Source organism: Globicephala melas, chromosome 6 (genome assembly GCF_963455315.2).
Source record: "Globicephala melas chromosome 6, mGloMel1.2, whole genome shotgun sequence".
Lineage (NCBI taxonomy): Eukaryota > Metazoa > Chordata > Mammalia > Artiodactyla > Delphinidae > Globicephala > Globicephala melas.
Genome location: NC_083319.1, coordinates 22,824,314 through 22,836,935, shown reverse-complemented (window position 1 = coordinate 22,836,935; position 12,622 = coordinate 22,824,314). Strand labels below are relative to the sequence as shown.

Genomic DNA, 12,622 nt, shown 5'->3' with positions numbered 1-12,622 from the left:
CAATTTTTTGGAATTTTTACTGTGACTGCATTCGATCTCCAGACACATTTAAAGAGAACTGACGTGAAATCAATGAATCTCACAATGCATTGACATGGTATCTCTCTAAGTCTTCTTTAATGTCTATTAATAAGGTTTTATAAATAATCTCAGAGTCCTTATACCAAATTTATTATTAGAGTTATTCTTAAATACTTGATACTTTTAAGGCATTTGTATACAGGATTTTGGGGTAGTTTTCTCATTGAACAGTTTTTTAAATTGAGATATAACTGACATAGATCATTGTATTAGTTGTAGGTGTTCAATTTTTTGTTATTTATTTTATTTTTACTCATGGTAAAAAGTATTTAATAAGTGCCACATCGGTACAGAAAAACACACAGCCTATATAGCTCATCCTTTAAAACCAAAACAGCCAAGTGAAAAGTCAGCAGAGATTCTTATTTTTACTTGAAAAATAAAAATAAAAACAAAATAACAACTAAGGTACACATTGGGAATTGAACTACTACAGTTTTTCTTTCTAGAGATGTGACATCCGTGTTTTCTTGTCAGTCATGTTCTATCAAACATTGTACCAAACCAGTGTACTAAACCCAAGCAGACAGATGACCAGTAAAGCTGTTTGCTACCTCCTACTGAGCTAGACCAGTGGAACACTATCTTGGTAGGATTATTTTGACAGTAAGAAGTAAGTGCAGAGCCCCTAGCCCAACAGAAAACCTAAGGAGCTGTTTTACACAGAAAGGGTTTTAAGCAAACCTGCACAAACACTAACACGCTCTAAGAAAGGAAACCTTTCAGACTACTTCCAGCATACATTCATTGGTACCCAGTAAAATAGGAACACCAACGTAGCAAGCATGTTTGCTTTCATAGCACTAACAGCTAAAAAGCACACAGCATATAATATTTTGATCTTGAAGTGGGTAATCATGGAAGTTCCAAGATTATATCCACTAGGTCAGCCTGAGTATTCATCTATAAAAATATTTTTTAAAAAACACGTAAACGAGAGTTATAGAAACAACGGGACTACATCAGGACCAGCAGAAGACAGTGATACAAGGACTGTACATGTAAGACTAGGAACTGATTTTCACATGCACCTTTTAGGTAAAGGGAATCTAAGTTGATTCCTACAGCCAAGACTAGCTGTGATAGGATTTTCAGAAATCTTGAGATGGGCAGCTAGCTAGAGTTAACCCCTAGATAAATACTCCCAGTCAAAAACCCCACTGAGGCTGCAGGACTGAAACTCTGACCCATATAAAAAGCTGTGAGTGCACAAAAAGCCTGGTGGGACATGCAAGGCCTGCTGGGCCAAGAGAGTTGATGATAGGGTTCTTCCAACATGGGCACACCAACATGCATGCTGGTGGAATTCCCCCAGGTGGAATGCTGGTCTTGGGCTTGATGCAGGAGCCAGACTCAGAAGCTCCTGCGAGAGGTGTCTACTCAGGGAGGAGTACTAGGGTTACCGAAGACAAGAACGTGTCCAGGAAGTCAGGTAATTTTCTTCTGACTCATCAATACTTAGCATTAGTGAAGAGTTGTAGAACAGAGTCAGTCTTTCCAAGACATATTCCTCTGACATCATTAGCCAAAGCCTCTCCCAGTCTATTGGCCTGGTGATGTCTAGAAAGATCCCATTACCTGCAGGTGGGACCTAGCGCCGCAGACTCTTCTGGGAAGTTGGCATAGAAGATGATTTGCACAATGAAGTCACCATTCAACTGCTGCTTAAGTCCAGTCCCCAGCCTTCTCTTTCTGCTCGGTAGTCCAGAAAGCTTTCTTTAAAAGCTAGAAAATCTGTAAACGTGAGAAGCACGTCGAAAATGTCACCGGCCACTTCATCTTTATGGTGCTGTAAAGTTGTAGTGAAAGCCCCCATGTTAAATCCAGGAATCCGCTCCAACAGCTGTTCTTCTATATACTTTTCTACCAAAGAAATATATTCGTAAAAAGTAGGTGTGTAGGTGAGCTTACTCTCTTCTGCGTCTTCAAACTCCTGGTAGTACTTGTCCATGCAATTCCTCTGTAATAGCTGGAACTCACCATCCATGATAATGTCCTCTTAATATCCAACCACAGCATCAAATTGTGCATCAGAGGTGAAGAGACGGGCAGCGGGAAGCTCTCTTCCTCTAGGGCGTCCATTGCCGCCGCCGCCGCCGCATCCACCGCCCACGGGGTAGCGGGCCGCCGGCCTTCTACCACGCCCGCGGCCCGGGCGCATCCTCCGCTCTGCTCCGCAGAGCCCCAACCGGCATCAGGAAGGCCTCGCCGCCGAGGCCGCGGGCGGCTCGCGGCCCAGCCGGGTAGCGCCTGCGCACGACGCCCCGGCCTCAGGCTCCGCGGCTGCGGCCACGGGCCGACCAGGCCTCTAAGCCCCGCCAGTCCTCACTAAACTCGCCGCTGCCGCCACGGGGTCCAGGCGTCCGTTACCGCGCCCCGCCTCTCAATTTTTAAAAAATAGGGTTGTATACCTATTCTTTAAGTTCTTGTTGTATTTTACTACCCATACTTACTGTATTCTCTTATTCTTACAAACAGCTTCTCGATGCTTTTTCTGTGACTAGCTTAGAGGAAAGCAATAAGATGTGCAACTGAAAAGAGGCAGTTTTTAATATTTTAAATACTTAATGCAATTTTTTAATATGTTTGAGAAAAAAATCATGCAGAAAAGTGCTCATAAGAATAAATGTATATTCCGGATACATCATTTGAGTTAAACATCGTGGCACAACAGGACTACAACCTCTCAGATTCCCTGTCATTCGCCACCTTGTTCTTTCTACCTTTTTTCTCCGCTGATATAGAGTTGAATTCCCAGCTGCAGGCTGTGTTGCTCTGCTTTTCCAAGCTGGTCTTGAATGAGACAGTGAGCTGACCAGCAGCTGAGTGTCTCCATTTGACTTGTCACATCTATGCCTGACCATAACCTCTGAGTCCTGAGTTCCCACTGGGTATCCATATACAAACCAGCATGTCAGAGGTAAGCCCAGAGCACAGGCCATAGGGCTGGGCTTCTTCCTGGGCCCTTTGTTTTTGCCAGGTGACTTCAGTAACTTGATCAACCACAGTTAAGTTAATGCTAAACAGAGTTCTAGAATATGCAAAGCCCTTGGAGTTGGGGCCCAAACCTGAATCCAGATGAATGACTTTTTCTCCCAGGCTTGAACTAAGGCTTCAAACCTCCCTATGCTGGCTGGTGGAAGTTCATCTCAGTGCAAATACTTTTAAATGGGGCAGCTATCTTGTTCACCAACAACCATACCCTATCCCTCTTCCTACAGGACAGGTGCTCTTGCTACCAAAGGTTGTCTGAATCTTTGAAAGTTGCTTAATACCTAACCTTGCCTTTCAGGAATTCATCCCTTTCAGAAACATTTTATCGGATGCTAAGGAGCAGATAACAACCCACTATCGCTTCTCTCCCAGCCTGAGCCTGCCCAGGATAATCATTTACGAAATGGAATAAGTCTAGCTTACAGGCAGTTCTTTAAGGGATGCTATGTGGATTACCAAATGGTAGTATCATCACTCAGTATCACTTGGTAGTATCATCCAAGGTGGAATTTTTAAATGACAGTCTTATTACAGCAAGGTACAGTTCTCAGAAGACAAAACTCCCCTGCACCCTCTGATTACCATCTCCTCAGCTGGTGAAAACAGCAGGGCATTTTCCCACCTTAGCTTTTATTCATGGAATAGCTGCAACTAAAGTTCAAAGCAAAACAACTGGAGAAGGTAGGAGTGTAAAAAGGAAAATAGGCCAAGAGCCCCATCATGGGCAGTAAGAGGGAAGAAGCCACATCACTCTGAAGGATAAAGAATTGGCTCCATTAATCATTAAAGACTAAACCAATTAGAAAGAAAAAGAAACAAACATGAAAGGTCTCATTTGTGGTTTGCCCTAGGTATCCCAGTAAAATTTTGTCTTATGAATAGAAAACTCCAAATGTGCCCTTGGATTCTGAAATAAGATATCCTCTCAAACTTTATCTGTGTTTATAAACACAAAAGGGGGCAGAGATGAATTCAAATTGCAATATGAGAACAAATTTAACTTCTAATAGAAACATGGCTCAAGGTGGAGTAAGTCAGAAATCTCAGTGTTTATCTCCACACGCATTTATTCCTGGCAATACACTGGAGTTTTCCTTAGTGTTTATCCAACTTGGCTTTCCTCTGATGGATCTTCTGGCATACTACACATAAGCGCGTCATACACACAGACCATATGTAGAGGTACCCACTCACTCCCTGCAAAAAACTATGGGGAATAATTATGGGGAAAAAGGAAGGAACTAACATATGTCAGGGATCAATTAAGAGGCTAATACCGTACAAAGCACCTAGCAGACATTTTGCCATTTAAATCTGTGAGCACAGTGTATACTATTTGAATTCTAGAGATTAAAAAAAAAAATTAGCTGAAGAGAGATCTATATTGAAAGGGATTTAAACCTATATTTGAACCAAAATTCACCTGGATCTAAGCCCACGCATTCTCTTTTCTCTGGGTAGGTGAAGCCAGACCACACTATGTCTTCATTATGTGGCACTGGAAACATACGTCATACTACAAGTAATTGCTCACACTTTAGTCCAAAAGAAAGTTACTACCAAGATAGCCATGATCCCTTACTTTAGGGACTGATAATTTAACAAATGCAACAATTCCATTTTTAAACCTTAAAAAGTCATTGAATAGTTTCAGGCAGAAGAGTAAACTGATCTAATCAGTGTTTTTAAAAGATAACACTTTATATACCAACTGCAAAAACACTTTTGAGAAAAGCAGTTGGGAAATTCTGAATATGGACGAGTAGAAAATGACATTAAAATGTTGTTTATCATTTGCTATGTGTAAGAATGGGACTGTGGTTATATAAGCGAATTCTTTCTTAGAGATGCATATTGATGTATGAGGACTGAGATAAAATAACAGGATGCCAAGGATTTGCTTTAAAATATTTCATCCCCCCAAAATGGGAGAAGGTGAAGCAAGTCTGGCCAAATGTTAATAACTGTTGAATCTCAGTGATGGCTATATTGGGATTCATTATATTATTCTTTTGATTTCTGTGAATGTTTGAAAACTGCATAATACAAAGTTCCAAAAAAGAACCAAAAAACAAAACAGAAGTCTTTCAATCTCAAAAAACACAACCCACTGAACAAGGAATTCAACTGCTTTAATCCAAATGTATCCACTCTCTAATGTCAGAAATAAAACCTCTAAAAACCTATCAGTAATGATGTTCAAAAACACCTGTCTTCCAGCAGACACCAAGTAGAGACCTACTTGTTAGTTATATCAGAGAACTGGGTAAGAACTAGGGGAACAAATCTGTTGATGAAGATGAAGACATTAAGCATCTATCCAAATTCACATCTTTAATGAAAGCTACGGGACATCACTTGAAGGGATCAAAATATCTTCGTTTCCTTGGCTTGAAACCAAGACAGCCACTTAGCAAATGAGAAAGAATGAAATACCTTGTAAAATACTGATGGCAAAGATTCCTTCCTTACTGGAATCACAGGTGTGAGATCCGAACGCCTTTGAAGTTCTTAAACACCTCTTCTGATCTCTAATACCGGTCGGTTTGAGAGAGCCCAAACCACCCATTCATGGATTGAACTATTGACCCCTCCATTCAAAAAGAAAATAAAACTTTTAATCCATACTCCACCCACAGTAACTGGATGAACCACCGTTAAAGTCCTGCTAAACAGCATTCTAGAAACAGAAAATGGTCATTGGTTACCTATTCTACCTCCATCCCCTACATTCTCCCATCCCCGCAGGGTAAGAGCGCATTCGTTTAACCAAAGGATGAGCATGTTCCTGTCTGCAAACATCTCCAGAGCTTCCTTTGGGTGCTCTTTATCTGGACTAGCAGAACAACAAAGCAGGGACAAACAGTCTTCCTGCTGCTGCTAGCCCAGTTTCGCCTCAGTATTCATCTAGCTTCAGAACAAGGTGCTGTCTCTCTCAGCATGAGCAAACAAAAATCCATCTTACAGTCTAGGCAGGAGTCAAGCAGGGAATACAAACTTGTCCCACTTCAAAGCACCAGGCGTATCTTTCACTGACTAAACAGCAATTCCAGCAAGAGTGACAATGAACCTTTCTTCCCTATTATTGTTGGAAACAATCACCAGCTATTTTGTTCATATTAATTAGTTTATATCTAGTAATAGGCAGCCTTGATTAGAAAAATGCTCTTTGTTACCAAATGAATAGAGTACCAAACAAAACCAAAAGCTTTTTTTAAAAATTGTTGTTTTTGTCTTAGGAAAGGATTGTCAGGCCTTTCACACTTGAATGTGGGTTTATCTTTGCACAGGTCCCTGAATTCACTCTAAAAGAATGCAAGTTGATGTGCCAGACAATACCGGGTGAAGCTGATTGAGTGAACAGCTTATTACGCCTTGCCTAAGGAGATGCTGTATTTAAATTACTTTTACCTTCTCTGAACCTGGGGAAAACTTGATAATAGGAGAGACTACAATGAATACAGGCTTGGGAGCAAGGGCAAATCAGCCTCGGATTAAAATCTGACTGCACAAATTACATGTGAAGAGTTGACATATAATCAAGATGCTCATCATGGGCGAAAGGATCCTGGGAACCAAGCGACCCAATGAGCTGCATCTCTCCGGAAGGGTAAGCTGCCTCTCTCTGTGACCTAACACCCCAGCTTACAGCCGACTCCTTCCGAGAGGGCTTGAGTTCCCCCAACTATCAGAAGCTACTACTGCTCCCAACACATGGTGAGAATCATGGGACTCACTTCTCTGGTTGAGATTCTTTAATTAATTGCTTCAACACAGTTGTTAATAGTCAAGGTCTGAACCCAGCTCTAAGACACACGAGCTACCCAGGCTTGTTTGAGGTTAATGTTAAATACCTTCATTTGGCTTCCGAGACCCTGCAAAACCTTCTCCAACTTTGTAACCTGAAACATCTACCTTTTCTACAACCTTAAGTACGCCGATAAGTATTTAACAATGGGTGCTCAGGAATGAGGGCCTGTGTTTGCCAATTTCTGTGGTGTAAATACTCCACCCTGGCTGATTTCAGGCTATAAGCATGAAGTCAACTGGCTCACGAAATTCCTTTTAAAGTTGAACAGTCAGATCTTGTAAGCGGGCAGAGCTGGCTCTAGACATCACTGCTCACAACCTCATACCCCAGTATACGGCAACCACCCCTGAACTCACATGCAAATGCTGTGAGCTCTCACCTTGGGACGCCTGACATTCACACGGGCTGTCTCCTCTCCCTTACCAGAATAACTCATCCTCATTCACAAGCTCCCAGCCTGGCAGTCTTCCTTCGAGAGGCCCCTCCCCTGATTCTACACATCTTTTCTGGTGTTCCACTTTATCCACAGAGCACCCATTCTTCCTGTATCATAGCATTTGTGACACAGCAGTCTAATTTTTTGTTTCCCTATCTGTGTATTTCCCACTACATTTATCAACTCTGACAGGGCAAAAGCCTTCTTTATCTTATTTATTCTTGCATCCCTAGGCCTGCCACAGTGCTTGCTGAACAATACTGAGATGTATTGAGCAATATGTCAGATACTGTTCTAAGCTCTACACACATGATCTCCTTTCAACCCTAAAACCACCCTATGAAGTCGGCTTTTTCATGATGATGTTCATTTTGCAGATGAGGAAACCAAGGCACTGAGAGAGTGGATACCTTTTCTCCTCTCCCCCAACAGGCTCAGTTACGAAATACTGGAGCCAGGATTTGAACCTAGGCAATGTGACTGAAGAGCTTTGTGTATCCTTCTAGACTAGTGTTTCTTAACTTTTTTTTTTCTATTGGTGATGCTCAAGGAGGAAATTTTAATTAAATTCAAATTCTCCCTAAGGAGAAATTAAGGAATAGGATTTCATCAGGCAAGGTTAAGCTCTGGAGGGATTTTTCATCTCCCAAGATCCAATTTTTGCCCTCTTGGGGACAATCTCTTTCCCGTTGGCAATGTGTGTTACAGACTTTTCACTATACACATTTACATTAATGTACCATATGTTTATCCCTAAAAACATATGGTTTTGTTTCACAGTTTTAATGATATCTTCCTGTAAGTATCATTCTGCATCTTGCTTTCTTTTCCCTCCACGAGATATCTTGAGGAGACAGAGTTGTGCTGAGATAGACAGATATCCATCATTTAACTGCAGTATTAAAATCATATCAACGTGACCAACTTGATTAAGTCCTCCTACTATTGAATATTAGAAAGTTTTGTACTTCTTGGCCTTCAACGAATGTGTCAATGAATATCTTCCTGCACATCTCCTTGGACTCACATGTTTCTAACATAGGTACCAAGATGGGAACAGGGCATGTGCAAAGGTCTATAATTTTAACAGATACTGTCAAATTACTTTCCAGAGTGACTGGACCAATTTACTTTCCCACAGAGACTTTACAAGAGTATATATTTCCCCAAGTGTTTATACTAAATATGACCTCTTTCTACCTAGGGCAGTGCTAAACGTTTTCATTAAATGAGTCATTTAAAAATATTTATATTACTCACCGGCTGATAGTAGCTTGTGTAAGAGGGAAGACGTGTAGATAAGATGATGCTGTTGGAAATGCTGACAAAAGAGAGCGGTGAGACTGGGATGCTGAAACGACCTGTCTAGAAAACCTGTACTAGGGCCTAACTCACTCCACAAAAGGCTAAGAATAGTCATTGCAAGGGAACAGGTGCAGTGGACTTTGAAATGGTGACCTCCGGTAACAGGCAGTAAATCTTTTTACCCATTTACCATGTCTCTCTCGGGCACCAAGAACACTACTAAGGGGAATGGAAACCAAACACCCAAAGTAAATGAGGTGTTGAAAAGACAATGATCCATTTACCAGAAAACAGAAATACACATGATGGTGATAACACTAAACATCCTGGAAAATGATATACAAACTTTATAATGTTAAGGAACAGCAACGACTATCCATGTGATAAAATTCCAAGGTCTTTCAGAGAAGAAAAGCATTTATAGTAAATAAAGTGGAAATGCTCCTTCCTCCTTTCTCCCTCTCCTTCCTTTCCCTCCGTCCCCTTCTTTACACACACACACGCCTACCTGAAATATATATAGCAAGGACCTACTGTATAGCACAGGGAACTCTACTCAATATTTTGTAATAACCTATAAGGGAAAAGAATCTGAAAAAAATATATATATATACACACAGACACGCTCTCTCTATATATATGTATAACTGAATCACTTTGTTGTACACCTGAAGCTAACATAATACTGTAAATCAACTGTACTTAAATAAAAAAAATTAAAAAAAAAACAATAAAACCCCACCCAGCATAAAAATACATACGTCTGTTTCTTCAGATCTTCATTTCCTTATGAAGGCTCCCATATCATATAAAACTTGTATTCAATTAAAAAAAAGAAATATATACAAAATTTAGCCTGCAAAATGATACAAAGAAAAAAAAGTATGGAACAATATTTTGTATCATAATGATTCAAATTTCAATCAATATGGCTTTTTCTCAAAGGTGTACTTTTTTCTTCAACCTTGACGTAGAAGTGATTCTCATGAATGCGATCAGAGGTCACAGTCCAAAAGGAAGAGACGAAGACAAAGGAAGAGCAAGTGGGAAACCACACTTGTTGAGTACTACATGCTTTGCATAGCTTCTCTCCTTTAATCCCCATAAGCATGCTGTGAAAGATGATTACATGAGAAGAAATGGAAGCTGTGGGAGGTTAGCATGACTAAGGCACCTTATCCAGCAATTGAGATGTGAGCACAGGCCTAATGACTCCAAAGTCTGTTTCCCCACTATACCATGCTGCCTGCTGAAACTGAAAGAGTCCAGTTAATACTTGAATAGATCAGACTGTAAAACAGTGAGAAAAATGTTCTTGTCATGTGACTGTTCTTCACTGGACAGAAAAAGTAACTCATATTACTGTGGTTCAGAAGTTTCTGGAATTGCATTTTCTTCTCAAAGTTACTAGAACAGGTCAAGACAAAATAATCATCATTATAGGAGGAGGACATCAAGACAACATTCAGAAAACTTGTTGTAAGATTAGATCTGTTCTGGACTTCCCTGGTGGCGCAGTGGTTAAGAATCCGCCTGCCAATGCAGGGGACATGGGTTCCATCCCTGGTCTGGGAAGATCCCACATGCTGTGGAGCAACTAAGCCCTGTGCACCACAACTCTAGAGCCCACGAGCCACAACTACTGAGCCCATGTGCCACAACTACTGAGCCCGCGTGCTGCAACTACTGAAGCCCACACATCTAGAGCACGTGCTCCGTAACAAGAGAAGTCACCGCAATGAGAAGCCCACGCACTGCAAGGAAGACTAGCCCCCACTCGCCGCAACTAGAGAACGCCCACGTACAGCAATGAAGACCCAACGCAGCCAAAAAAAAAGATTAGATCTGTTCCAAAATAAACCCTAAAAAAGCCAACAGCAGGATTTACTACTGACTGTCTCGATTTGGAGTTTGATGCCTACGGTAACAGCCAGACACCCTAGGCACTGGAAACCATAAGCACCTCCCTCACAAAAATACTCTTCAAAAAATCCCCCACCAAATGATACTTCAAAGGAGACACATGATCTCCAAAGTCAAACACACTTTCTGAAATTCAATTGAAATACTCAACAAAACTATGATTAGCCCAAACCTATGCAGGTTTGAATCACATACCTGGGGCTGTGAAATGACAGGGGTGGACGTAGAGGCAGCAGCCATGGCAGCTCTGGAGTTGTGGGCGGTGACCAGGCCCCAGCGCTAAGGCACCCCACACGGGAGTCAGATTCTCGTGGTTGCTGATCAGATCACGGTCATGCTAGGAGCAACTGTGTACCTGGAAAAGGATAGGAAAACCCACCGTCAGCCTCAGAGGACTAGCATATGCGAGTGAAGTACCTTTGGCCACGGGAAGTGAAAAATCCCCTATACCAAATGCCAACTACCAGCTTAATGAAAAGAGGAACCCGGGAGGGAGCATCTAACATCTCACGGGAGGACTTCTGTACCACTCATCCAAATCAGTTGATGTATTTTCATAAGTCTGACTCCAACTTGGTATGATAGCTAGATGTTTTGGGCAGGTGATTTCAAGTTGTGAAGACAGGGAGAGTGGGCAGAGGGAAGAGCCATCCTGTCATTAAATAACAAAGGAATTGAGTGACTCACAATTAAGAGCTGACAGTTTATAGACAAAGGGCAAAAAGAATAATAGTATCAAGGGTCTTAGAGACACCCAGTTCAACCCTGCCCATTAGCAGATGAAAAACCCTGTGGGTTGGAGAAGAGAGATGACTGGAACCTTACTCTTCATTAACGGCAGAACCAGCCCTAGAGCAGCGAGCAAGTCCCAGATGAGACATAAGTGAATGTGTTCCATGTTTACATTTCTTTAGGGAACTTGTTACCACTTTCAGGATTAAAGAAAGGCAAGACGCCCCAAAGTGATAGACATGAGTCGGTCACAAGAAAAAGTGAAGTACTTGGATTGGGGGAGGGGGGGGCTTTGTAAACCAGACTTCCACACGTATGAGGACGAGTACATTTCTCAATTCCTCTCGACACCCTTAGAGAGAGGATGCTAGACCTATGCGATAATTTCCACATTGCAATTTAGTCCAGAAGGGGACCTTTTTCCAGGTTAAGAATTTAAGAAAATACATTCATTTTAAGAAAAATTTTCATTTTTAGGTTGGTTTCATACCATCTTACAATGTTCTTTCTTTTATTCAAAAGATATTTATGAAGCATCTACAGTGAACTAAGGGCACAATGAATAAAATGGAGCCTGCCCCTGCCCGCAGGGAGCTTTTGTCTGTAAATATACTTTCTGGTTTCAGCAGCATGCAAGATAACACTGGAATACTTCCAAACTATCGGCAAAGGATACTCTTCATAATAGTAAAAGTTATGAACCAGGATCACAAGATCCAAGTCTTGAGCAGTTAAGTAATGGCAGAGTTGGATATTTAACCCAAGTCTTTGCCAAATCCTCTGGCACTATTTTCTATGAGCTGGATTACGCTGAGCAAGTCACATAACCTCAGAAGAACTGTTTCCTAAGAAACAATCACGGTTTGGCAGCAACTTACATTCTGATTTCTGAACCTTACATTCTGATTTTTATCCTGTCTCTGTGTATTAGCCTTCATACTGTAGTTTTAATCACTTTAGGTTTTAGTTGTTTAGAACTGTGGCACCTTCCTATTTTCTTCCTCTACCTTTCTGTTAGAGTGACTTTTGTTTTTTTTTTTTTTGCGGTACGCGGGCCTCTCACTGCCGTGGCCTCTCCCGTTGCGGAGCACAGGCTCCGGACGCGCAGGCTCAGCGGCCATGGCTCACGGGCCCAGCCGCTCCGCGGCATGTGGGATCTCCCCGCACCGGGGCACGAACCCGTGTCCCCTGCATCGGCAGGCGGACTCTCAACCACTGCGCCACCAGGGAAGCCCCAGAGTGACTATTTTTATTAATAGATAAGAAGTAAAGCTGTCAAGCCACATTTTGGTCTAACATTCCACACAAAATTCCATAGCTGCCCTAAGACAACAGTGATG

The 12,622-nt window shown here is 41.7% G+C and overlaps 1 protein-coding gene and 1 pseudogene across 6 annotated transcripts in view; both read right to left on the bottom strand.

The window, feature by feature from the left end:
• LPAR1 (lysophosphatidic acid receptor 1) overlaps positions 1 to 12,622 on the bottom strand; it is a 169,582-nt gene that overhangs the window by 80,070 nt on the left and 76,890 nt on the right. For all 6 annotated transcript variants that reach the window (XM_060300630.2, XM_060300632.1, XM_030859033.2 and 3 more), the window contains one exon: positions 10,746 to 10,905. In XM_060300630.2, the coding sequence (XP_060156613.1) occupies positions 10,746 to 10,790 (45 nt within the window). In that variant the 5' untranslated portion in view covers positions 10,791 to 10,905. Of the gene's footprint in view, positions 1 to 10,745; positions 10,906 to 12,622 lie in introns of those variants that run through there.
• LOC115854595 (ADP-ribosylation factor-like protein 2-binding protein pseudogene) lies at positions 1,736 to 2,068 on the bottom strand (annotated as a pseudogene).